The sequence below is a fragment of the Atractosteus spatula genome, chromosome 6 (genome assembly GCF_055471065.1).
Source record: "Atractosteus spatula isolate fAtrSpa1 chromosome 6, fAtrSpa1.hap1, whole genome shotgun sequence".
In the NCBI taxonomy this organism is placed as follows: Eukaryota; Metazoa; Chordata; class Actinopteri; order Semionotiformes; family Lepisosteidae; genus Atractosteus; species Atractosteus spatula.
The window spans coordinates 60,435,306-60,462,239 of NC_142711.1; the positions used below are offsets into that span (position 1 = coordinate 60,435,306).

Genomic DNA, 26,934 nt, shown 5'->3' on the forward strand with positions numbered 1-26,934 from the left:
CATAGAGAACAAAAATGAACAATTTCTACATTTGAGTTTTAGTTGAATTATCCTGCTCTCCCAAGGCAGTTTCGGGCCGGTGATATTATGAAATATCCACAGCGCAAAAGGAACAACATACCGGACAGACACACTATGCAGCTCAACCATAGCCTTGAAGTTCAATTCGTTTCAGCTGTAACACAGAACATACCGGTTGTCGCACCCAACCAAAACTAACGAAGTTACAGATCGAGCGGGTACTAAGCCTGTGCATTTAAAGTTCGGGAAGGACATTCTAAATAAGGGGGAAAAAACACACAAGCCCATTTTATAATCTGCAAAAGCTTCTACAACCCAGCCTATCTCCAGGCTGCCTCCCATCTTCCACAACCCTGCTGCCACCTCAGACCAAGCCCCTCCCCCCAGAGTCCGGATGTGATGTACGTCAGCAAAACAGGAACTGGTGACCTGGAAGTTGATGTCATATTGAGGTCAACTTCGCTCTTCCTGCGGCTGAGCACTGTAAGTTTATTATTTGTTTGTTTTTTTTAACTCGAGTCTCAATTTCAGTATTATTTTTGGTCGTCTAAATAAGTGTGGCCATAACGGTCCTTCACTTTACAGGCGTGGTACATCTGCCTGCTGGTTTTCGGTCAGAAAGGGATCGGGAAGCGTTTCAGCGCTTAGTGTTTGTACATTATTTAGTCCGTCACTCTTCATCTTTCTCATTTTAACGTGTATTGAACGTGAATTCTGAATTATCCAGTTCGCAGTGACATATGAAATTATGCGATTTGCAAGCTCACGCCATAGTTTGTAGTTATCCCGAGAGGAGAGAAAGATATCCGCCCAGAATAAATATAGTATTGCGGTATATCATACTAGCGATCACCACAGAAGAAATCCTGTTTAAACTGTGATACATGCATTTGCGTTTTTATCGCTGCGTAAAGATAGTTGTTGTTGGAGTGGGGTTTCTTGACACATTTGACTGTAGTAGTCACCCGTTTTGACAGCTGTTGGATGACGACACCGGTCGATTCGGACCCACACCAGTTTTGGAACTGAACACACAATAGAATATACAGTATCTAAACGTGTACTATATCTGCCACTTTACATGTGGTCATTCATCTCTGCATGCGTGACTAAGCATATATATGTATAATGTTACTTTGTTTTTTCTGTTTAAGTGTAGCAAAGCATGATGTATCGGGGGTTAAAATCACAATTGTACAGTATGTTTCAATGAAAACGGAGCTTGTGAACAGTAGTGTCCCAAGTTTATATACCAGATGTTATTGCGTATGGTTAGGCTCTTTATATGTGTGTAAGCATGCATGTGTGCACAGATGTTTGCAGAATTCTTAAGGTGTGGAGTTTGAGGAGTATTTAAAGAGCAAACTCACATTCCTGTATTTCATTTTGTAATGTACTCCTAACTACCGATTGGCATAGGTGGGCCAAATGGCCTCCTCTCTTTTGCAAGCTTTCTTGTGTTTTTATTTTGATAAAAACGCAGCAGTGAAGCAGTAAGATTAAACCAGTCCTGCATACACCTCAGAACGTTTGCTGATATCATACTTGACTCGATGCGATACTGTAAAGTGGGCTCTATAAGCAAGGAAAACTATGCAATAAAAAGTGTACAGTAAATGCATTTTAAAAAATGCATTCCAGCTGCTGAAATGTGGCATGCCTGTACATTCACAAAGGTTAGGTCTATATATTTTTATAATTTGACAGTACCTCTTATCCAACTCATTGTAAAATAAATAGCTCATAAGCAGCGGTGGAATAATACAAAGCAGACATACTGTTAAGAAAGGGTGGCAGAAAAGCTTGGCATTCTTTCTGTATATTTGCTGCAAGATCAGTCACTGAGAAGCAGTAACCTCCACTGGGCCAGATAAGCCTGATCCAATGCTCCATCATGCATGTGTGTTTAAAGGCCAGAGCACTTGTCAGTGATAACTAGAACACTCGAGCAAGTATGGGTGCATACCTTTTCTCAAGGAAGTTATTGCAGTTTAGAGCACGCAGTGTGCTGAAATGCACACTGACAGGGCTCTGGCAGTACGACCCTGTTCAGTGAAAGTCAGATGTGGACACTGTCCTTGAGCGGATTGCCTCAGTCTGCCTGCCTTAGTCAGCCAAGCTATGCCAGCAGTTACCTGCATTGCCTTTAGGAGGTGTTAATTTGCAGTGGCTATCATTCCACCCACCCAGAGGGAGTCTTTCACTTTCACTTAGCTGTCTTAAAAAATTGAAACTGGGATTAGCAGAGGTAATAGAGTAGTAAAGTGTTTTGTCTCATGATGGAAATTAACGTTAAGCCTTAGCACAGCATTCATAGGTACATCTGGAGACATTCATACCCACTTCTAGACACGGCGGCAGTCAGGCATGCAGGCTTGTTTTGTCACTGCAGAAGCTGTAGAGACTTTGAAGGAATCATTAGTGTGTCAGTGCACTGTACCAAACTGTACTGCTGTCTTAAATGATATGTCATGCTCATGCTGTAGGTCCCTTGGACTGACCATCACATTTAATTATAACAATCCATATTGCCCTGCTAAATTAGGTGTATTATTTATGCTGAATCCAAAATGCATTTGCACCTGCAGAAAGTGCTAGTTTCCTGTGATCAGTCATCAGTTTAAGTGCATTGCTAAGGATGGTCATGTGGCTGAAAGGAAAATCAAGTTTCATCTCCAAAGAATGAAAAGGAAAAAAAAAACAGGAGAAATGCCAGAAACTCATCCAAAACAAAAACAACCATGCCTTAACAGAAGCCAGAAATATACAAGTTTTCCCAGTGCAGTTCAAAAACATTTCCAGTCTATTTGGCCTATTCTTATTACATTGTATGGCTGTTTTTTGTGCTTTGATCATACAGCAGGAAAGGGATTGTGATCCTGCACCCTCTGCATTTTTGTTTTTCTCAATGCTTTGTGCAGGAGCGCCAGTGCTTTAATAGACTGAGAAAAAGAGAGAGAAGGAGATTTAAAGATATGTAACCAAGTGGACCCATATGTGCATAGGAACAGTAAGGTACTGGCAATGCTGCAGTCTTTTCCACATGTGAAAGGGTTCAGCTGCATGTTGGCAAAGCAGTGCAGTGACTTTGGTGGTCTAGCCATCCTTCATAAACAAATCACATGGCAAGGCATCCTAATATTTATGATTGTAGTAAGGCTCTCTTTAGGTAATTTATCAGTATAGGATTATAGAGTGCTCTCATTTTCCGTTTAGACTTCACACTATCCAGGTTTGTTGTTAATATTGTAATACTTTTCTGCAAGATCAGGGTGTCTGAATTTGTGCTTTTGATTGATGATGTTGGCATGTTTCTTATTCAGATGGGAGACGCAATTATTTAATCATGGCTGGCTTATTTAATCAGTCGTGTTTGGTTTACAGCATATGGTTTTGTAGCCTCCAGACCTCAGAAGCTCTGCTTTACTGTACAACTGTTAATTTCCCCCATTCCTCCTGTAAATGCCCATGTCATTCATCACAGAAGGGCAGAGCCGTTCCTGTAGAAAATAAAGAATGAATTTGGGCTGATCCGGCGTGGCTCAGCCAGATCAGAGCTCAGGTCGGGCAGAGATGTCTCTGTTTTGAGCATAAGTGATGTCACCGGCTTGCTTGGACTGGGAATGACAACACTCAAGAATTAAATGTAGTGAAACCATATATTGAGTGCTTGGTCATGGTGGGATTTGGCTTAACCCACTTGGCTAAGAATCAGCCCCAGGCCTTAGTATGAGGAGGCTGGGACTCCCTTTCAGAGTGAAGGAGGGATTCAAAAGGGATGCAAGGTGAAAAAGGGCTCACCCACCGTACAGTATATAGAGTTTTTTATTGAGGAAGTGACGTCAGGAATGATGACGAGTTAGGGCAGCTGAGGAGCAAGTGAGCTTGGCTGTTGTCACTGCTCCCAAACTTTTATTGCAGACTCCATTTAGTAAAACGCAACTCGGGTAACATAACATCTTTCTTAAGTTATCAGGGACCCGCAGGCTTACAGAGGTGACAGGGAGAGGAGGAGGAGTAATCAGCAAATTACAAAAAACGTTCACAGTTTCTATTTTTTTTTATAAGGTTGAAGGCATAAATTGACTTGTTTATCACAGAATGAGAGATTCAGAACTGCAGAACATGTACACAGGTAGATCCATATTACGGTCTGGTGCCTGACACATTAGAAATAAGGACTCTTCCACCATGCAAATGAAAAAGGGGATGTTTATTTGCAGATACCGCATGCAAAGAAAACAAAACAGTTGCAATCAAAATAACATTTGCGTTGCATAGTATCTGCTTAGTATATATTTTAATAAAGCAGTGAGCAGCAGAATGTTAGTCTATAACTTCTGTTTATGTTAAATCCAATAACAAAAATGATTCAATACAATGAAATTCACGTACTAATGTAAATACAGTTTGTTGATGATGTCATTTGTTAATTATTGCAGAACATTTTTAACTGACACCACGAGATCTCTAGAGGCGCAATAATGTAAATGAAAAATCAGAGCTGTAGCTGACAACGTGTAGCTACTCCCCTTGGTCATATCTGTGTTAGAGAAAGTTACTTTAACAAATACATTACCCTTGCAGATTGCTTACATCATTGAGTTACCTTTTAAAAAAAAGTAGTCTGGGGAAAAAACGTAAGTTCCAGTGATCTATATAGTTGGCATATTGTTATTATGTAAAGTAATCCATTACCTTTTAAAAACCATTGGAAAAAGTCATTCCTTACACAAGTAACTTTGATGAATTCGTTTCTAAAGTAATTTTTCCCCAAACCGTCTGTAGTGTGTTTGGCTAGGATAGTTTGGCACATGTGACACATACCTCTTAGCTATTAAATAATGCCAATATGAAAACTAATAGGCCACTTTCATTAATATTTCAGATGTGGGTGTAGCCTGCAGGAGTGGAGAAAGTGTTGAGCTACTTGGAAAGAAATGACTGCTTGTTTGGCTGATGTTGTGAATATTTAATGGTGTGTATAAAAACGTGAATTAGGAGTTCACAGTGCACGGCTGAGTTTGGAACTCGCTGACAACCTAATAAAAATCTCTTGCTCTCCCTGCATGCTGTAATGGATAATTAAATATTAATTGCAAAAATTGGTGATGCATGTGCAGGTCTGCGATAGGACTTGGAAATCATTGCAAAATCTTTGTGGTGGGCACTGATTTTGTTTTGTAAAGAAAGGCAGTATAACGTGACTGTACTGTATAATGAGTCTAGTTATTTCTTTACATTTATTTAAGCATATTACATTTCTGGAATCAGCTCTGTATTTTTTTTTTGTGGAATCTGAAATTTTGAAACTCGTCTTTACAGTCGTAAAAACATTAGAATCAATAAACCTTTGTTTAAAATTGAATGTAATTTTCATTACATTACATTTGACGACCTGCACCAGTGTTCTTACTTACTGTTGCCACAGAGACAGAAGTGAAGTCACCACTGGTCATTTGGCCATTCATCAGTAAGTCATTGCTGATTGATCTAGGAGTTTTGAAAAAAATCAAAACTCAAATCGGCAATCTCAAGAAAAAGGTCCTACACATCCCTGTGCATCTTTGTCAGCTTTGGTCTTTGTCAGCTCGTTCAGATTTGCACAGTGTGCCTTTTCACTTTTTGTTTGTGCTGTTATGCCAGATAGAGTCCAAACAGATGAAGACTATTGGCTTCATTCGCATACAAAGGGAAATCCTTTCCCTCCCTGCTCTGTGCAACAGGTTTGCAGTCCTTCCTTTGCTTACTGTTTGCCTATATTCTAAGTGGTATAGTGAATGGAAATGTTTGCTTTCTTGGGTGCTTTATAGGGGGTGTATATATTAAGCTTCTTGTAGGGTGTCCAGGATTTCTGTAGTTGTGAATGTGTAATAATAGGACATTTCTAGTGGATCATTAGAAATCACACAGGATAGTAATAGTCAGATTTTGTAGGCTATTTATTAATACCTCTTCTTCTTCATGAGTAAAAGCACCTTGACAGTAGGTGTTTGTGGGAGACTGTTCGTTCTGCGTCTTTCTTTAACTATTGTTTTATGCAGCGGATTGTCTTTATCGTGCTGGTAACATTTCAGCGATTCTAATCTGAAGGTCCCAAACAACAGGGTTTACCCTGCAAGTAACCCTGTGAGCCGAGAGCCATGCGGTGTTATCTCCCTGACTCGAGCCGAACTAAATGAAAACAAGTGAGCTTCCCGGCTGATGCGTTGCCTTCCTGAGCTGTCCCCCAGACGTACTGGGGCTCATGTGGCCGAAGTGCGGATTCCAGGCGTAGCCCACTGAAGTGTAACTCGTCCTGCTTTAGCAGGATTGAACTTGACCCATTTCTACCCCTCGGTTCCTTTTCCAACTGGGACTAAAACAACAACAAAAAAAAACCTTAAGATGGGGAATTAAGAATTCGGCACAAAGTGTTTGCATTATCCAAGAGAACACACACAATGCAGGGTTCCCAGAATATATGTTACATCAGATTATCCTTATTGCTTTCCTTTAATTAACAGCAGTTCTTCAACTTCAGCTGTTGGCGTCGAAATTCTGTCCAATGTGTGCCTGATATTTTTGTTCTGTTTTCAGACTTACCTGCGTTGCAGTGACCTGTAGTGTTGGGCAGTGTATGTCTAAGTGTACAGTGTGAAAAGGTTTTTTGCGGTGTTGAAGAAAAGGAAGTAGTTGGGGTTGTACGATTATATTCTTTCTTCCTCTCATTCAAGGAAGGGCTTGCCGAAATGTGACTGGTGTGCGATTCCTTAATGCCTACCAGTTTTATCTCCTTGGTCAACAGGATCTGTGCACAAACATGACTTGCATGATGTACTGTTGCATGATCATTTTAAAAGAATAGCTGTGCTGTATCCATATTCATGTCCTTGCACTTTTCTTCTGATACACCTGCTCATAAAAAAATCCTTGATAAACCAGAAGGCACATAAACTGTGTCTTTATTGCTTTATGTCTCACAGATCAGCTAATTCTAAAACAGGGCAACTTTTCTTTTTAGCTGAAGGCCTGCCCGAGGCACAGTGGCCTGAGTGCTTGCTCAGGAGCACTGCAGCCCAGTGCTGTTTAAGGTGGAGGGGGGGAATTGGCGCAGTTAGGGCTTTCCAGTGTTTGAATAGATTAAGCTGTAAGAAGTCTAAGAAGACTTGATCCGGCTGATGTTATTGCACGTAGGGATGTGTAAAACGGAGCGATTTCATGCTTTTCTGGCGGATCTGAATTCCAGAGTGTAACAGTGAGGTGGTGTGTCTTAAGGATATGAGCATTAACCTATCAGAATGGCGTTTTCATTGGAGGGGAGCCATCTTCACGCTGAGCCCGTGTTGGTGCTCGAAGCCTTCCTGTCCGCTCTGTATCCTCCACCCAGCCTCGGCAGCCTCTTGACGGATCGCTAGCCATTTCCTGCCCTGTACACCAGCACTAATTGGAAATTTGGGTGGCCTTGCTTATTTATTTTCGTGGAATGCAGCGGGTTATATTTTCGTGGTACTTTCTCAGCAGTGCAGCATTTCAGACCGGGGGTAGGGAGAGGGGCTCAGACGTGCCTCACGGCGTCTGATGCAGTGCTGTCAGCGTGCGGGAGGTCTGCCTCCTGTTTTCCACTGTTCAGATACACGTAGAAGCTGTACACCTGTGTGTGCGCGAAGGTGTTCCTAGCTGAATCTGTACCTGTAGTGCTCAAGGAAATAATGGCACTGCACTGTAATTACTAAACGCCAAAGACAGGGCCCCCTTTACAGCTGTTCAGAGGTACTTGTTGCATGCACTGCTGTACAGATTATTCTTGCTTTGCAGAAATAGTTGCCCCTTTCGGTTGTAGCGTGAAAAATATTAGCTTACTCTGTTGACCAGATTGTGAAGCCCAAAGGACTCATTTGCATTTTATCTGCAGTACTGCAGGAGATAGAACAATCGTGGCCCCGGTTCTTTTTACCTGCGTTTGTGCACAGACGTGTTGTTCAAGGCTATTTCATACACAGTGTTTGAAGGCAACATCATTTTGCCCTAGGAAAGAGCTGTGATACAGCAGGTCAAAACCAGACTGACTCAAGCAAGCGCCTTGAGACCATTCCCTTTTAAAATAGCTCATCATCTCTCCTCCGTGTGCAGGGGAAGTATCTTCTTGCTTGAGATTAAACTGGAACTCGAACCTGTCCCATTTCTGCTTCTTGCTTCTTTGAAAATGTTACTTGAAAAACAAAATCAATGTTACATCAGCCACTTTGGGCAGTGGACCCACCTTAATAAGGTGGCCTAAGGTGTTTACTGGTTGCTATTCATTTCTTCTGTTATTGAGATATTTCACTGAAAATGTTGCATTTGCGTGGAAAAGAAAATAATTCCCTTTTACTTTTCTTTTTTTTCCAACCTCATAGCTTATATTGAGGAGTTAACAATATAATTTTCCATGCTGTGTTTTGGGTGTTCAAGCTGCCTCATAAATCTATTGTTGATTGAAGTAGCATGGGGGGGCCAATTGCTGAAACCCACTTGTTCCCCTGTTGTCTCAATTTCCACGGCTCTGAGCATCAAAACGCAGCATGTCTTGCCAGGTAGCAATTGGTCCAAATCACTGGAGAAAACAGAGTGAATGATATGTGCTCATGATCATACTGCTGATTTCTACAGAAATATACACAAAGACATAATTTAAGGGTAAGTACTTCATAGGGAAGGCAAGAGAAGATGTTTGGAGAAACGCAAAGTGTGTGGTCAGAGTCAGGCACATGTCGAATTAGAGAGGCTGCGATACAGGAGATAACAGTACTGCTGTGGAGGCCTAAACCAAAACAAAAGGTTTTGGGTTTTCTTCTGGTACTGCAGCAATAAGAGCAGAGCAAACGGCTGTGGAAATAGTGATGTCATTGCTTTGGGCAAAGGATATAACAACGCGTTGGACGAGTGTTTAACACAGGTGCTCGCTTAATGATGTAACTAGATAGGAAAGAGAGCTCAGTAATGAACGGTTGCGTCGCTACAGAGGTCAAAATGCGTGCTCTGAGAGTTTAAGGAACTCACCTGGAACAGACTGCGTTTTTCCACTTGCTCTCAACACAATGCATATTACATGGACAAACTGGAATTGTTTCAGCAGAATATTTATTTAAAAGCAGACTATAAGCCAGTGATTGGAGAACTACAAATCTGAAATCCATTCACCATAAAAGGGATAAAATAGGAAAGAAGCTACAGAGCCAAATGTACTTTTCACAAGAGAAACAGCTCAGTGAAAGAGATTTTGAACTTCATGTAACTTTTTTGTCACAACCAAGCCCAAGTTGAACTGATGTTCTATAAGCTGTTCTAATTGGATAGTGTACTGTATAGACTTTATCCACAAGTGTTTAGCCTAATTACTCATGAGAGCCTGTTAATGTAGGCCTGTAGTATATTTGTATAAGATCATATTGTGTTTTACCGTTTCATTTTTTATGAAGCCAAGTTTTACACTGGACTGTGTGCCACATGTTTTTGTCTTGTTCCCAGGAATTTATTCCTAGTTAAACTGAAAACAAAAGGGCTCATGATGCCCTAGCTAATAGCACACTGCCAGGGATATAGTCTCGATGCTCAGAAAGGTTTTAGTTTAGATAAGCAGCAAAGCAGTGAAGCAAGCCCAGGAAGCAGGACATTAATTATCCTATAACTCGGCTATATGGATTTTTCTCTTAGTCCCACCCTTAATAGTCCTAAATAAATCCTTCAAAGCTTTCATCAAATTTTCTGCTCATTTTGGCGGTGCTGGCAGGCAGCAGTTTGGCTACCCGAGGGACAGTCTTGTGACCAAGGTCAAGAGCAAATGAAACAAATTGTTTGAAATATTCTGGCTCATTTCTTCCGAGGGTGTATGTCCAGTGCGATATTTCTCACCATTGCTCAGAGAGAGTGCCTTCCCTGTGGAGTTTATCCTAAGAGCAGTAATGAACAGAAAGCAGTTTACACAGCGAGCAGTTTCTGTCTGCCCTTGCGCTGCTTTTATAAACAAATCCAGATCCCACCGTGCTCATAGCTCTGGCAAGAGTGTCCCCTTGACAGCCCTGGGCCACCAGTTTCCAGAGCAGCACTTCAGTAAGAGAGGGATTGCCGTGCCTGTCTGAGTCTTTGAAATAAAGGGAACTGCAGTACATAATGGGCAGTCTTCAGAATAAAACTAACAGGAAGATGCTGGAGTTCAAAGCTGTGCTTTATGCTATTTTTCGATGGTGCAGCTTGACCCTGACGACGGACTAAATTTAAAATCTAATTCTAGACGTTTACACAGCAGGAAGAAAAAAATGACAGCATCTGTCCAGAAAGTAACATTCCAGTGGGAGTAATGTGTTGGGCACCTGTGTTCCCAGTCATGCCGTATTTTGGTGTCCTTCAGGCCAGCTTCTGCCATGTCATGTCTTGTGCTGTGTAAATCTAGTCAGCTATTAAGAATGCACTTTGTCTAATCTCAAACTCCAGATTAGCATGCTCCGTCTGAGTTAGGGGTCAAATACATGCATTTTTATAACTGGCATCTATGATGTTTTTTTTAAATTATGCACCCTGTTCAGGTCTCTTGAAAAGCAGTATTTCAGTTGCACTTTCTGTTGTTTCAGATGCTGAAAATTGATATGATACCTAAGCTAAAGTGATACTCTGCATAATGCATATTAATCGCACTTTAATTGTCGTTATTGTTTCGAGAAATATAGGCTATGCTTTGGTTATTTAAGAAAACATCTACTTAATACAGATGGTTTAAATACACTCACACGTTACAGAGGGTATAGCTTTTTTGTCAGCTGCCTAGAGCTTTTCAATGGAAGTGATTATTTTTAGTGGTCTGATATGTGAACTGTAATCAACAGTACTGCTTGTGCTGAAAATGTTACAAAGCTGGAATGTTGCATTTATTGTGGAATGTGTACTCGCGGGTCTCCACTGCCTTCGTCTCTGCTCAGTGCTCAACGCCTGTTTGTCCAGGATGCATAATCAAAACACATTGTGTTGGATTGCGATTATGTTTCACTTCTCCATGGGTGGTAGAAATGGGGCGCAGTAACTGTGCCAAACTGGGCTTTGATATGCAGTTGAGCTGGAGTCAGACCCTTGTGCTTGGGAAAACAGCATTCGTGCCTTGCAAAGTGGGGCCTGACACTCGCTAGAAATGGGGGTTTACCAAGCAGGACTGAAAAGGCACTGTAGCTTTTACCTGTGGGGAAAAAGACAACTTTGGCTTAACAGCTGGTGTACAAAACAGAGAAGTAAAACAAAAAAGAAACTGCACAAATGTGGAGTGGTCAAATACCATAAAATCTACTAAGATGCTTGTTATAGTTCAGCCCTTTTTAGTCACCGATTTTGTCACTTTCAAAGGTTGAAAACATTGACAGCTTGTAGTTTGTTGATGAAATAAATAGCTTGTTTTCTGTTTGTTTTTAAAGGTTAAAGGCTTCAGAATAGATATAATATTCAATTCGAAGGGCAAATAAGAGTTGGAAATGTCTCAGGAGAAGGGGGATTTTAATGGCAAAAATAGAAACTTTAGGTGCTACATTTGACCTTTTCTGTAATAACATCTTTTATTAAACATTCCTGAACATTAGTGCAAATAAGTACCTAAAATTATGTTTACTACTACTGAACAGGAAAGAATTACGTGTATTGTAGAATAGTTGAGAGAAACAGAGAGATAAAGACACTCACTCTCTGGTTGGTCTTGGTTTACAAAACTCTGAAATATTTTGGTTCCTGTATTGCAGCAGCGTATGTTATTGTGGGTGATTTCTGTTTTTCTCAGTGTAAACCATTATTTTGAAATAAAACTTATGTTGCAGGATCGGTTGTTCATGTTCAGTCATGTACGTCTGGCGTATACTTCCGAGGAAACATCTGTTATTGTGTCTTTTCCTCATAAACTTATACTTAGTGAACAAAACTAGTAAATTGTTGCAAATAATTTGTTGCTGAGACTATTTATTAGTGTTAGTTGAGACAGTAAATCATTAAATGTTACAGCTGTGTTAACAATCATTACTGCTACCCAGTAATTTTGTGGACCACAAAACTGAAGGTCCGTTTCAAGAACCCCTCCTGCTCCTGATTCTTTAATACTGTACTAATCACTTGCAGAATGTAGACAGTCCCCTTTTTCTTTTAAAAGCAGAACAGTACATAAAAATAAATTGTTTGCATTACTGTTCTGCAGAGCTTCAGTGCCTCAAAATGATTCATGTTTTATTATTTTATTCTATTTTTATATTCATATATTTGTGGTTTAATTTCATCCCCAAATTGCTCTCATAAACGTTTTGATAGTTTTCAGCCTTAAACATAATGTTTTGTTTTTCTGTATTTTTTAATTTGTTAATTGTTGAGCTTTTTGCAGGTGTTTATTTGTACGAAAAGCTGTGCAGCTAGCTAGCCTCCACAAAATGAATTGAAATTGAACTTGTCGGTGCCGTTCAAAAACAGGGGTAAAGAAATAGGAGATTGCTGGAGTCTGTTCTATTTTAAAACATGTCTTTGCCTTCAGCTGTCCAGGCGAAACTGGGAAATGTGAGAACTGAGCTTGCTGTGGGATCCCCAGGTGTCTGGATGGGGACCAAGAGAAAGAAGGAAGGCGAAGGACTATGGTAACATCCCAGACAAATGACTCCGGCAACTCGGGACTTTTTTTCAGCAGCAGCATCCCCCGACTCTTAAAAACCACTGCAGCGTGTGGGACTCTGGCTACCGAGTCTGCTACAGTGCACAAGCTGGTGTGTGAGATACAGCTGCCAAGGCCACATGGCTGTAACATTTGAAGGGGATACCGAAAGGTTTATCCTGCGTAAAACTGAGCATGTTTCAGTATGAGTCCCCATTTACTGTGCGGGCATAATAAAAGTAGTTTGAAACGGGCACACCCGATGGGAAAAATTGTAGGAAAATAAATGCTAGATTTTAAAATATCCTCACTGGCTGATACGGTCAGCTTTCAAGGTTTTTGCTAAAACTCAAGGTGCATTGTAGGTTAGTAATTAGATTATGCATTCTGTAATAACTAGTGCTGCCGGTGCAGTGCTGTGAGGAATGGAGCAGGAAGGCTGGGCGAGGAGTGATGTCTGGGATTCTGAAGGATGATTTTGTACGGCCATTCATAGTGTTGTCTGCTGCCCTCTAAAGGTCAGAAACAAAACTTTTAATTCTGTCAGTGTCTTCTACTGCGGTAAAGTATTACGTGGTGAAGTTCGGCCAGAATTTAAAATGCGGGGAAGCGCTGTTTTATCTGAGCTGTTTGCAGTAGTAGTGGATGTCTGAGGCATCCATAATGGAAGAACAATGAGAGGAAGAGCAAGACTCTTCCAAGAGATCTTTCAGGAGCAGGTGCTGACATCTTTCTGATTTTCTATCAGTTCCTCCGCCGTGTGCTGAAGCACGCAGGTTCGTGTAGAATTACGTTTTCTCGCCTTTCAGAACATACAATTATTAGATAGCACAGCAGTTTGTGATTTTCTTATTTTCACTTTAAAAGACAGAGGGAAAATACGAGGATTGAGTATTTTTTTTAGTCCTGTAAATACTGTTCGTGGGAGTCACAAAACAGCTACAGCCAAGCAAACACATCACGCCTCTAGGTGCTTTACAGTACAACGGCAGAAGCACAATAAGCATGTGAATCCTGAATTAAAAGCAAGTGCACAGAAGTAAGTTTAAGACATGATTTAGACTAACTTACTAGATCCAGTATGCTGGGCGATTATTCCACAACCTTGGGGACCCGCACTGAGACATGAGCGGAGGACAGGGCTGTTTTTAAATCGGTTTCTGAGGGGTAATCACTAATTTATAAGATAAAGATGAAAAAATAGGCCCTGACAACTGCCTTTGATCCAAGTGAAGTAAGTTTTATACAATAAACAACAAAATCAGTTGTGAAGAGAAAGTGTGGCTCCTTTCTTGTAATAGTGGCTTGTTGCCAGAGGATGATTGCTGCAGCTGTACTAGTGCTCCAGGTTTCAGCAGCTTCCCAGCTATGCTTTTGCACCTTAAGAGTGTTTGGGTAACCTGTGAAGCACTGCTGTCATGTTAGTAGACCTTCATCAAGCCTAAGTTATAGCTGTAAAGTGCAGCTTTTGAAACGCTGCTAATAAAACAGTAAATTATCTGTAAATAATCTTACTTACTGCCACCCCTCTAACTTAATTGGAACCATGCATGAAGAACGCTTCACTCTGATACATTAATGTGTTGATTAAAAAATTTCCAGAGAGGAAGTTACTGAAACTAAGTTTAGAGCTCAGCAGCTCCTCTGAAATGCATCATATTTCAAGATACTCCTGTGCGCACCGACACAAAGATGCAGCACACATATGGATGTCACAGAATCTCGTAAGGGTAATTGCGTTTTACTGTCAGTTCGCTTTAATAGGCTTTTTTGCAGCGCTTGGCCATGGTGAACGTTGCACACGTTCAGCTCCTTCCACCGCACGCTGTCAGCGGTGTTGTGCAGTGCGCATACACGTCCTCAGGAATCTCTCGCTTCAGTCTGAACTAACACACCTTCCAGAGCCATTTAACGCACGCTGTAGCGGTTTCATTGCAACCTAGCTTCGGATAGATCTGCCGCTGTATAAGCTCAGGGTCCTTCCCCTCTGGAGCAGCGCTCAGTCTCTCTCTTCTACCGCTCGCCACATTAGCAGGGGGTCTTGACGTGGCGGAGGACGGGTGGTTAATTGCCGTTAAACGAGTGTGGTGTTTGCCCCTCGGTCGGCCCTTTCTTGCTACAGGGCGAGTCGCCGCTCATTACGGCACAGGGCCGCGACCAGTATATTTTCTCAGCAGGAGACTGAGACCCCCCCTCCTCCTCGCCCTCTGCTCAGTCTGCGGCCCCCCCCCTGGGCCCGGGCGGAGTGACAGCTTGGAGCCGTTGCGTGCGAGAGAGGCTTCAGCTGGTGCTGTGTGGTCTGGGTGTGTGGTCTCCAGGCCGGTCGAGAGGCTGCTCACGGGGTGGGTGAGAAAGACCGACTCTGTTTACTTTACTCTCTGGGCCTTGCGTGGACGCAGGAACCCTGCCCAAGGACTATTATCCAGCGCTGGGCCCTGCGAGGAAGTAGCGTTCAGGCCTGGAGGGCCTGGGGCCGACGGGGCAGCGCTGAGTTCAAGTGGATCTTGAGGGTGATGCGAATGGACACGGGGGGAATTTAGCAGAGTTAAATGACAGTATTCGTTTTAAACGACAAAAGAATAGCACCTTCCCAGTAAGCATTCCAAGTTCAGTGGTACTTTGTTGTTGCATTTTTGTCAAAATGTATTTCAGATTTAAAAAGTCCTTTTTGGCCGCCAGCCCTGGCTTCTGCCTGTTGCTGCACTGAGGCAAATTATAAGTTATCAAATTTGCACTGTGCTGAGTAAAAGAGTTATGATTTTTTTTTAATCAGGAACAGAAATTGTTTGAGTGAGACGCTTGAGGGGGAAAAAAGAGTGCGTTTTAATAAAGTTGGATTCATTCTAAGTACATTGAGCCTGTTCATTAATGTCACATACCTACTGTACCGAGATAAATCCACGACGTAACGCCAACGGGAGGCAGCTGGTTTTCTTGCTTGGGAAATTAAACCTGCTGGGAGGTGACGTGAGGTACAGTATGCAGGACTTTCCAGTCTGTACATTGTTTTGGTACTGTGCTCTGTGCATGTCTAAAAAATATCACTTCAGTCGAAATAAAGGAAGATCAGTGTGGACAATGTGGACAATGTGGGTTCAAACGGGTTAATACGCTACCTCTTATGTATTAAAGTGTTTATGGAAACCTGCCATTTACCTTGATATTTTTCACTCCCATTTTTTTAAATTTCATCCTCTTGTTTTTTCGGCGGTATTTATTTTAACTTGCAAAATCATCAGTACTTTTGAGTTCATGCCTTGAGGTTCAACACCACGTTGCAGGTTTGCCGTCTTGTGGCCTTTGAAAGCCAATCAAGCACTCCTGGGCGAACAGGAACTTCGTCTCCTCCTTCAGCTTTCAGCAAGTGCTTTGGACAGCTTTTGCAGAACAGATTGTAATACGTGGAGCTGGTGACAAATCATGATGCTGACCAGAAGCCACAGTCCTCGCAGACTTCACCTCTTATTCTAAGGCTGTGCTTCATCCCAGAGCGTGATGTAAAATCAAATCTCAACCGCTCTCTGAGTGAGCTCTGCCAGAGAGTTCTTTGAAGTGTTAAATAAAGTTAAAATGCAAATTTTATCAGCCAGTTTCAATAACATTAGAAGTCACAAAAATAATACATAAAATTTAATATAGCCTGTAAGCGACAAAGTCTAGAATAAATACAAGCGTAGTGTTAAATTCCATATTTTTTATATTGAATGTGAATGCTTTCACAGGAAAGTTATTTGCATTCACTTTATTAAGATGCTTTCATCCATTTTGTAAAAAAAAAGATGTATATCAGCAATAGTTTGGCAGTGTTTTATTTTATGCAGATGAAAATACTCTCATCTGATTAAGCCTAATTTGAGGAAGTATTTTCAGTTTGGCACCAGGTAGCTTTTCTTTTTGAATGTGCTGCAGAAGTACAGCCTAAAGACTAAAAGAAATGACTGCAGTGCTTACTGGCTAACTATGCACGTAATTGCTCTTGGGACCTACAGTACCACGATTTTAAATAGCCGGTATGGTCATCAATAACAATAATTTAGCACCTAATACTGCGCTTTAGAGTGGTGTAATTCTCTACAGAGCTCAACCACTTTTACACTCCGTGCCATCAAGTTTTGTTTAGCACATAACCGTGAGAGTAATTCCTGTAAATGATTGCAGAGCTTGCCCTGATCATGCCTCCAGTCCCGGGGTGTGCCCAGAATGAATTGGATAATCCGATGCCACTCCGTTTTATGTTCAGTTTTCTAGCACATTTTATGTTGTTTGTTTTAAGATGTTGAAAGAAGTTATGGCTTTGCACGAGTTCGTATGTAGCTTTTCCCAGTTTACTTTCCGATCGCTTGTTCGCATTCTGCTCCATGCAAACCCGTTCTTGTTTATAGAAGGTGTATTTTATTGGTGTAGAGAAGCTGAAGGTGGCTGCATTGCGCTGCAAAATGTGCGGTGTGTTCACCTTTCCTGGACCTCTGTCAAAGCTGGCCCGGATTTATTTGCAAATGTTAGTGTTGTCGTTATTCTGTCTATTTAAAGTGTTGTTCTTTCTCTCAGTGAGGGACATATCATTCCCCTACAGCCAATAATAAGATTATAGTCCTGCTATTTTTAGAAGCGTGTCAAAAAGTGTTTGTTTTCGAATATTTGTTTCAAGTGTAGAAATTTCCTTCCACTTTCTATGACATGAATCTATTTTTCTATATTAATTTTATGTGTCTATTTTTCTGTTTTATGCTGGCTTTAAGCAGTGTTGAACACAGCAATATGGAATGCTCTGCGTCTCAAAAACATGCTGTAAGACTAAGAATAACTGGTGCTGATGCTTGTTTTTGCCAGTGCAGTTGAAATGATGCAACATACTGTATATTGTTCTGTAGTGGAGCTCTTTCCTGCTGCAGCTGTTGCAGCCAAGGGGGCTGGGGCGCGTTCTTAAACACGAGTAACTCTGAGTGAAAATTGATTTGATTTTTTTTTTAAAAGAGCTTTCTTTTCCGTTTCGCTTTGAACAAATTGATGCAATTCAATAAACAGCTTTCAAAATGGAAACATACTTTATTTTGAGGGTGAATAATAAAATACGCCTTCATTTTCCTCTGTTTGCCTGTGTCTGCCTGGCTGTTTATTTTTACAACGGTAAACGCTGTCATTCCAAAACCTTTGGAAGAAACTGCTACAGTGTGCAGCAGAGGCAACTCACTAGGCCCAACAGATTTATTTATTCTGCTTATTTCTCAGTGTACATTCCTTTTTCCACTTCTTTTTCATCATCTTCTCCTACTTTTTTTTTCCAACTGGCTTAGGACCTGTCTGTTGCACACCCATGGGGCCCAGACCAGAGATTTTCATTCTAAAAGCTCTTTGTCTTTGCCTGTGGTTGTGTTGACAGGTTGCTGAAAGTTCTGGGGGACCCGGTTTGCTACAGCCTGTCATGTCTCGTGCTCGGCAGCCCCCTCTGGTCACAGGCATCTCGCCGAATGAGGGGACCTCATGGACGAAAGTCACGATCCGCGGCGAAAACTTGGGCACAGGGCCTGCTGACCTCTGTGGTAAGAAACACTCCTTCCCTGAGCAGCCCGAAGAGTTTGCTGCTTTTTACACATGAGATGGTTTTTCCATCTTTTGTAGAACAGAAGAAATTGTTCGAGTCAGAGAAGATGCAGTTTATAAAACGCAGTGGTAGCGCACAGTCAAGTCAGAGCACTGTTGGCCATTTATATCAGCACCAGGCAAAATATACTGCAGATTCTGGTGAGGTGGCATCTACTCTCTCATCTAGCATTGCTCCTTCTTCATTCATTTGTTCTGGATAATCATGAAGTCAAATGTCTTTTCAAAAGAAGGAAATGCAATTTTAGATTATGTATTTCTTAAGAGTATTAGCCGGCATTTTTTTTAAATTATGGAGAACACATTAAGGTGAAGTCTTTTCAATTGATGTGTTTTTTAAAGTTGACAGAAATAGTTCTTGAGAATATCTGCCTTTTTTCAGAAAATATTTTTAATTTTTTTTGCCACTTTTGTAAGAGTAAAATCTTATAAACATAAATGAGTTATTTTCTTGATTATATTGGTTTCAGACAAACTGATATTTCATTCTACATGATGATGCTTGTCTATTCAAATATGTGCTTTACCTGTTTTTTCCACATCTATATTTTTTCCGCAGTAGTTGAATTTTTGCACACTGCTTTGTTTAAACTAGCAGTAAAATTTTAATTCATGCTACACTTTTTTGTCACTTGTCTGAAACTTAAAAAGAGTGCAGTATGCAACTTCATGCCTCGAAAGTATTTTGTTATCTTTTTTAAGTCACAAATACAGGCAGTCCCTTTTAGAAACAGATGGAAATCCCAAGATAGACAGGTTTTTTATTGCTTAACTTTGTAGCTTTGTAGCTCATCTCCGATCATGAGCAGTCCCTACCACACAGACGTGAAGTCTCACGCTTCTTCAGTGTTTCACACCAGTGGCCCTGCAGTTGTAGATGTGATGTTCTGGGTTTGGGGAACGTGGCTTTCTCATGTTTTGGTGAAATCGAAAGAGTGCTGATCAGATTTCCCCGTGCGGAGCTAGCTCTCCTGACGGTTGCCTTTCAGTGGCGCTCGCTGAAAGAGCTGTTCTTCAGAGGGGGGGGGCAGGGGGGGCTGCTCAGCACACTTGTGATGACTTTACTGCAGCGCAGACGTTAAAGCCCTCATCACTTCAGCCTCCCCACAAGGGTCGCCTCATCACTCCGGGCACACACTGTAGAACATGAAAAAAATAACAGCAGAGAGGCTAAAAACCTTTCACACTGGAGACATTCAGAGGCATGTTAAAAAAAAAGCATTTAAAAATAAACGCTGTGGAACAGCTCAGCTGGCAATGAATCCTGCACAGCCACTCTGCTTTCATCAGAGCACTTCTTTCAGTTTGTTGAGCTGTAAAACTGCAGGTTTGTTCTTTAAGGCTGCTCAGGCTACAGTGTCCCACATGTACCACAAGATGAGCCTGCGAGAATTTCTCTAGCATACGGATTTCACACTCTGTAAGGTTTCATATAGAAAAATTACAGTTATTAAAAGAATGCCTATTAAAAACAACATTTGCACTACAAGCAACCATTTCTCCAGTTTGATTTATGTAACTAATATTTTTTTCTGATTGAGCTCAGAAAGCAATTTTTCTCTTTGTGATACTGTCATCAGATTGAAATCCTTCAGTTGTCTCCTAAGCTTCAGTTAAAAAGAATCAGTGAAGTAGCAAATTCTGTCATTATTTTTAATTTACTTGGTTGACTCTTTTATGCAAAGAGGTTTAAACGTGTACCCATTTATACAGCTGTGCATTTAACTGGAGCAATCTGGGTGAATTACCTTAGTCAAGGTGCAACAGCAGCAAGTCCCACCTGAGACTTGAACCCACAGCAGGCTAGTCCAGGACCCTAACTTCTCCAGCCACATTCCTTTGCAGTTTACAGGATGAATCCATGGTTCAGCATATACAACCTTGAGCTTTGTCCCTATTTTTAAAGGCGTTAAATGAAGCCGACTGTGCTATGTGTTGCATATGTTATACCACTGCCAAACCACCTACTAATATATACAGTCAGGGGAATTTCAAGAGACTTCTTGCAAAGAAATTTTCTCCCAGATTTATATTAAATGACTGTTTATAAAACCCCCTGGTCTTGAATCATTAAAACTCCATGGAGAAGGGTCACACAGGGCTATCCATTCACACAGGTCCACGTTTTATTTAGAGAGGGCTGTTTTTGTAGCCCATGAAGTATTAATGAAAAATCTTTCTGCTGATTACTCCCTAATCTGCTTTAACTCCGACACATAACTTGCTTATTGAAAAGATTGTTGCACTTGTAACTGAAGGTGTATTTAAAGCCATAAAAACATTATTTTAAAAATGGGTTTGGCATGGACTGTTGGCTGATCTACCAAATGTATTACTTTGGTAATAACGCTAATATTCACACAAGTTCAGATTTTCAAAAGAAAGTGTAACTTTGGGGGGCAAACCTGCTGGTACCATACTACATAATTTTCCTGAGGCAGAAACAGAAAATAATTTTGAAACCCGCTTTGAACATAATGATTTTTGGGGCAGCAAAAAATATTTCAGCTGTTGCACTTCTGAAGTCGTGATTATATAATTCTGCTAATAAGAGATCCTTTCAAGGAAGAAGAGCATCCATCCTGCTGTTGTGTGCACTGTGATTTTTTTTTCTGTCTTGTTTAATATTTTATAAATGATTTATTTGCATAAAAGTTGCTTTTTGCTTTCTTATAGGTCTTTCTATCTGTGGCCATAACTGTCTGTTGACTGCGGAATGGATGTCGGCCAGTAAGATAGTCTGCCGAGTGGGACCCGCTAAGGATGACAAGGGAGAGATCATTGTGACCACCAAGTCAGGGGGCAGAGGAACCTCTACTGTGTCCTTCAAGCTCCTCAAGCCCGAGAAAATAGGTAACTCGGATGGGCCCAGCCATTCTTATCCTCTGATCCTCTGATCCCACGTACTGTTCCAGTAAACCTTGTTTCTTGTTTTGTGTTCATCCCTTCCGTCTGCCTACTGTAGAACTGTGGGAAGCAACCAGATAATACAATACTGGTGTTCTTGAAAACGTGGCATTAATTGAAGCTGCCCCTCCACTGCACAATTATTCCCGTCATCTTTATATTTTTCAGATGATAAAGTTGTGAAAAAACAGTGAGAAAAAAAGTCTGATTGTATGCCTCTGGTGCAAAAAAAAAAAAACGTTCTTTTTCTACTGCTGGGATGAACAGGATTGGGGGTGTTTAAGGATCTAATTTAGTGAAGGCCTCTGTCTGGAGAACAGGCCGTGCCACTCGCTGAACGTGGCTCGACATACATCTGCCAAGAGCTGTGCTGATACTGGGTGGCAGGGAGCCGCTGAGGAGATCCGTTTGCACTGCAGGTCCCGAGGCTCGCTGGGATCCTCCAGTGTTCACTGGGCGCTGCATCTGTCCTCCAGCTGAAAGATGAATTCCTTTGTTTCCTTTGCACTGAGGGGGAAAGAAAGGCAAAGGGTCTGGCAAGCATAAGTGTTGATGAATACATTTATATGCCTTTAGTTCTCCCAGGCCAATCTGGGATTATAGTGGTGATTCATGTTACAAATTTGGAACGGATACACATGAGGTAAAACAATAATATTTGATTCGGAATTTACAATAACAAAAAAAATGGAGGTCAGGTTTCTTTATTCTGGTAAGAAAAAAAAATGCTTCATTCATTTATTCGCTATTCACAAGATCAGTCCTTATCTGTTCCCCCTTCGGGCTGGACGGATCAAGGGTCCTTTGACGGAGCTGCTTTGTCCAGCTTGTGCAGTGCGGACACATCCCTCGCTGCGTCACAGCAAAGTCCGAAGTTCTGCTCTTCGCCTTGCAGGGATCCTGGACCAGTCTGCCGTATGGGTTGACGAAATGAATTACTACGACATGCGCACCGACCGAAGCAAAGGGATTTCTCCACTGTCCCTGCGGCCAGCCAACCCCCTTGGAATTGACATTGACAAGTAGGTAAACCACAGCAAATCTGGAGCTCGAGCAGCAGCATTCCAGGGCTTGATTGTTTCCAGCAGGTTTGGATTAAGGCAAATTAAGAGCTAGAGAAGAGAGACATAATGAAAGGATGGCAGGGAGCTGGATGCACTGTTCCAGTTCCCCTCTCAGCGCAGGCGGCCTGAGAAGGAAACTGCCGATCAGGAAGCCCATGTGCAAAGGATTAATTGGGTTCATTTTTTCTGTGCACACTGCCTTGTCTGTCAGTTAGCTATGTAAACACGAGTAAATTACATTGTCTTCTGAAATGTGTCAGTGTTACAGATTTACAGTGCTAGAGATATTTTTCTTTCCCCCTTTTCAAGGGTTCTGGTGCTTCTTCCGTTTTCACGATTATTGATTTTCACGTGTTTTCACGTGTTGATGTGTGAATCATCTGTACTAAACACACAAATAACTGAGCGGATTGTGAGCTGTAAATTATTAGTAAAATGCATTGCAAAGCTCGGTAGGGACTAATCTTGTTAGAAACCAGATTGCAGACTCCATTAATTGCATGCCTTGATTACTTCATATGCTTTTTGTGATTAGTTACGTTTTATTTTTGTGATCTTTGGGACATGGTTTCTCATATTCAGGCTCTGCATAGTTGACAGGCAAGCTCAGAGTTTTAAATCTCACAATATCCTGACACTGGCAGTCCATATCTATAACATTAATACATTAATGTTCACACCTGAAGGAGGCTCCACGGCCGAAATGTTGTGTTTTCTTTCTTCTCTTTTCAGCAGGGAATACACCTATTACTTGTTCCTTTGCAGCCTACGCATGCTGACACAGCTACCCACCTGAACTACATTAATACATTATGTTGACTCTAATCTACAGCCCTTTTGTAGAGCTTGTCACTACAACAGAATAATACACAAAACAGAACTCGGCACTGTGAGCTGACGTCAAAGAGCCTTGCTTTGTGAGAGCAGACTTCAGTATGTGAACTGAAATATCTTCTTTAACAAGGATAAAATGTCTGCTACGTTGCTAGGCAGTCCATTGAACAGTAATGAGAAATATGAGCTATGATTCTGTTAAATTGCAGTGTCCGTGAGATTTCCATTTCCTGGAAAAGGGAAATAATTTGCAAAAGGTTGTTTTGATCATTGAAGTTCAACATGTAACATTTCCAACAGCAAGACTGTTTTGATTCCCCAAACTCCAAACCGTCTGGTGAGATATGTATTGGATATGAACAAGGAGACAGATTTGTGAGCATGAACTGGTACCTTCATTAAACAGTGCAGCTGAGGTGTAGTGATCTAGTGTAGAAGTAGGATAGTCAGCTGTAGTAATCAGTAGTAGTAGTGTAGAAGAACATGACCTTAAAGTCTTTAGCATACCTTTTACATTTCAAGAGACTAAACGTAGGCACGGCAAAGACAAAATGTGAAAATGGAAAAAAATGATCCTAGAAATTCATGATGTTTTTATGGAACAAATCGCTGTAAAAATAAATTTCCTGCAAAAAATGGTGCTAATAGCTTAATTGGAATTTGTTGAAGACGTAGCAGTTGAACCTGGACAAAACGAAGTATCCAGTTAACATACAGGCAAAGTAGGGGAAATCTAATTTAGGAGCAGGTTATAAAACGAGTAAGCAAGTAGGATAAGTAGAATGACATTTAATCCCGAAGGATCATCATCAGGTACCAAAGTCTAAACATGAAGTTTTAACTCAAAAACGTTGTTGTTTTTTTCTCTGTAGTTCCCAGCCAATGAATCTTGAGACTGTTAATAGGAAATAGGCACCATTGGAAACACTTTTATCAGAACTTAATGAGAAGTGTTGAACACCCCATGTATCTATGTGTATGGTTGCCTAATCAGGCTTTTGAAACTAATTAGTTGAAACTGATTCAGGAGATAGAGTGACTAAGCCAGAGAAAGTGCTTGTAATAGGATCCTCAGCATCTCTTGTGTGATGAATTGCCTAACTGAAGCTGTCGAAGCACCCACAGAATTAGATGAGTCAGCAGCCGTAATTACAACATAGATGTTTATGGAAATTTTCTGTACTGTTGACACAGAATATGGTAAAAAGAAGTGGATTTCCGCCCAGCTCTCATAAATCTGCAAAGAACACCTAAATTTGATATACATTTTATAAATAAAATGGTCAATAACAACCAGTTGTTAGCATATGTACTTTTAAGCCCTTCTGGGATGTTTGTGACATTCTCAGATCGTTTCAATGAGTGAGATAATTTGTGTCTCTCAGAAAGGGAATTGAAAGTTTATAACTTAAGATATTCAGGATTTTTCCTGTTACATTAGTACTTCTCAGTGTTCTGTGTTCATCTGTAAGAAATGGACACAAAGGCTTCTATAGGATTTCTAAAATTGAGTTCAGCAATACTTGAATTAAAGTCTCGATCTTTAGATCTTTAGAGAGGATGTTATGTGAGATTATATATGACTAAAATATAAGTGACTAAAGATCATTTTGGTGTGTAAAAAAATTTAGATTATTTTCTCTCCACTTTTAAAGCTTATATTTTAATATAGGGAAAAGATAAAGACATCAAAGACTTTTAAACAACTTAAGGTGTATAACCCTTTAAAATGAATTTAGCTTCCTTCCCCTTTATGAGTGCAAAAAAATCATCTTGAAACTCCTAAATGCTAAAAATACATTTCACACAAACATTTCCTTTCAAAATAAATATTGCACTTTTGTACCATATTCCAAACTTATTGTTAATGTGAGAGTGAAAATTTCTGCATTATGTTATACTTAAAGTGTAAAATAAACTGGATGTTTCTGTTACTGGATTGCCTTTTCTTGGGGAGAAACAGATTCGGTTGTGTTCAGTAACTTTAGAGTATAACATAAATTTATGTGGGCGAAATCTGGGATCTAAACAACCTGACAAAGAAAAGCATAACTTCTGTGTAACATCAGAGAGGGGTAGTCTAGCATTTTTTCTGTCTTTCCCGTATCACCAAATGATCTGCTAATAGCTTGTAGAGAGCTCATATAAGCAGCAAGTATTTTTTTCTGAAATTGGTTAATAGTAATTAAAACACCTAGATTCAAAATATTTACTTTGTCTATTCCTACTATAAGGTATCATGAAATTATTTTTGTGACAACTATTAAACTGTAATTTTAAAATAGCAGGTCCATTTTAGACTGTCATGAAAGGGATATAACTTACTGTATAATTTAAAATATTTAAATCATTAAAAATGCTATTTAGTGCATAACATGCAGTAATTACAAACTTTTGATTTTTTTTTCACTCTTATGTGATTTTAATTAACTTGTTTGCTAAATAGAGAAATTGTTTCTGTGCTTTTTGATAGCAGGCAGACTTGTCGGCAAACAAGGTTTTTAAGTAAATACATTATTTGAAATTGATTTTTTTTTGGAAATTGATTCAGTATAAAATACATAAAGAAATACTGAACAAATTCTTGTTGAATTTTATCATTAAAATGTGGTATTACTCACAGAAAGTTTCCCATTCTTTGTAGTTTTTCAAATTACTTATAATGCAAACTTCTATCAATGTTCAGAATAAACTATCAAATCTCACATAAGTGTCCTGTTATTAACTCTAATAGCTCTGACAAAGCAAACATTTATTTATCTAATTATTAAGTTTACTACCATATTAATACTGTACATTTTAATGATGTATGCAACAGCAATACCTTACCTGAAGTTCTCATTTATAAATGCCAAACCTTTTAAGTAATTCATTAGTTAACAAAAGTCTAATCTGTACTGTGAATGTACTGTTGTAGTATACTGAACCCTTTACAGGGAAAAAAAAAATGTTTTTACTCCTTAGTGTAGGTGCTCCGTTGAAGAAGACTGGAATAATTGGTATCTTGAAGCTCACTAGAGAGTCTCAGTGTAGGAAACTGACTTTTACTCTTCGTATTTTAAAGGAATTCAAGAAGTCAAATCCCCGGCACTTTATTATTTTAAAGTTAACTTGCCGTGAGTACCGTAACCTCAACTGTCTTCAGCAACGATAGATGAGGGGGAACGTGTGCAGTATGCTGTAGAAAGCAGACGTGTCTTTCTGAGGTGAATACTGTCGTTGACCATTGCTAAAATCAAGCTTTCATGTATCTTTCAGTAAGGGAAATTCGTCTACTAGTGATGACAATAATTAAATCATACCGCGTTTTTAGTCTGAAAAGCTAAATATACGAATCGCTGCGATGGCCAGTAAAATGATAGAAAACAGTCTGGGGACCAGGTTAGAAAGCATACGGGTCATTAGCGAGGATAAAACCGCTTGAGTATATAAAAAATGAAACTCTGCGTGTAAAAACAGTGCAGGGTGGCTTCTAATGTGCAGTCTGCAGCCACCCTTCCGTCACACTGGTGAATTCTTCCCACACAGACTGCTGAAGAAGCCAGGGCAACAAGCTTGTCTTGCACCGCCCTCTTCTGGTAGGTTTTATATTGCATGGTGATGCCTTCATAGCGAAATGATGCAAGTTTTCAAAGTGGTTTTTGGAAATCCTCTGTTACTTCACTGGCTTAACAGGACAGCATCCTCCCTAGAACCAGAGTTTACTCTCGTGGTATTGGTCCACATTTTCAAAAGTTTTTTTGTCTTCCCATACTAAATAAATTGTTTTCAGATTTTACCTTCACTGATACACATAACAAAGACATGGAACATCCCAAATGTTTTTGTTTTTATCTTGATTTTTTACACTGTGAAGTTTATACACGTTTTGCACAGGCCAACAAA

At 40.4% G+C, this 26,934-nt stretch overlaps 1 protein-coding gene across 2 annotated transcripts in view; it reads left to right on the forward strand.

The window, feature by feature from the left end:
* Positions 1 to 435: 435 nt before the first annotated feature.
* The window catches only part of exoc2 (exocyst complex component 2), a 107,049-nt gene continuing 80,550 nt past the window's right edge, over positions 436 to 26,934 (forward strand). The window contains exons 1-4 of one of the 2 annotated variants that reach the window (XM_088918393.1): positions 436 to 504; positions 18,024 to 18,183; positions 20,921 to 21,097; positions 22,047 to 22,173. In XM_088918393.1, coding sequence (XP_088774519.1) covers positions 18,066 to 18,183; positions 20,921 to 21,097; positions 22,047 to 22,173 — 422 coding nt within the window. In that variant the 5' untranslated portion in view covers positions 436 to 504; positions 18,024 to 18,065. Of the gene's footprint in view, positions 505 to 12,528; positions 12,630 to 18,023; positions 18,184 to 20,920; positions 21,098 to 22,046; positions 22,174 to 26,934 lie in introns of those variants that run through there. The other variant, XM_088918391.1, reaches the window with a different exon arrangement.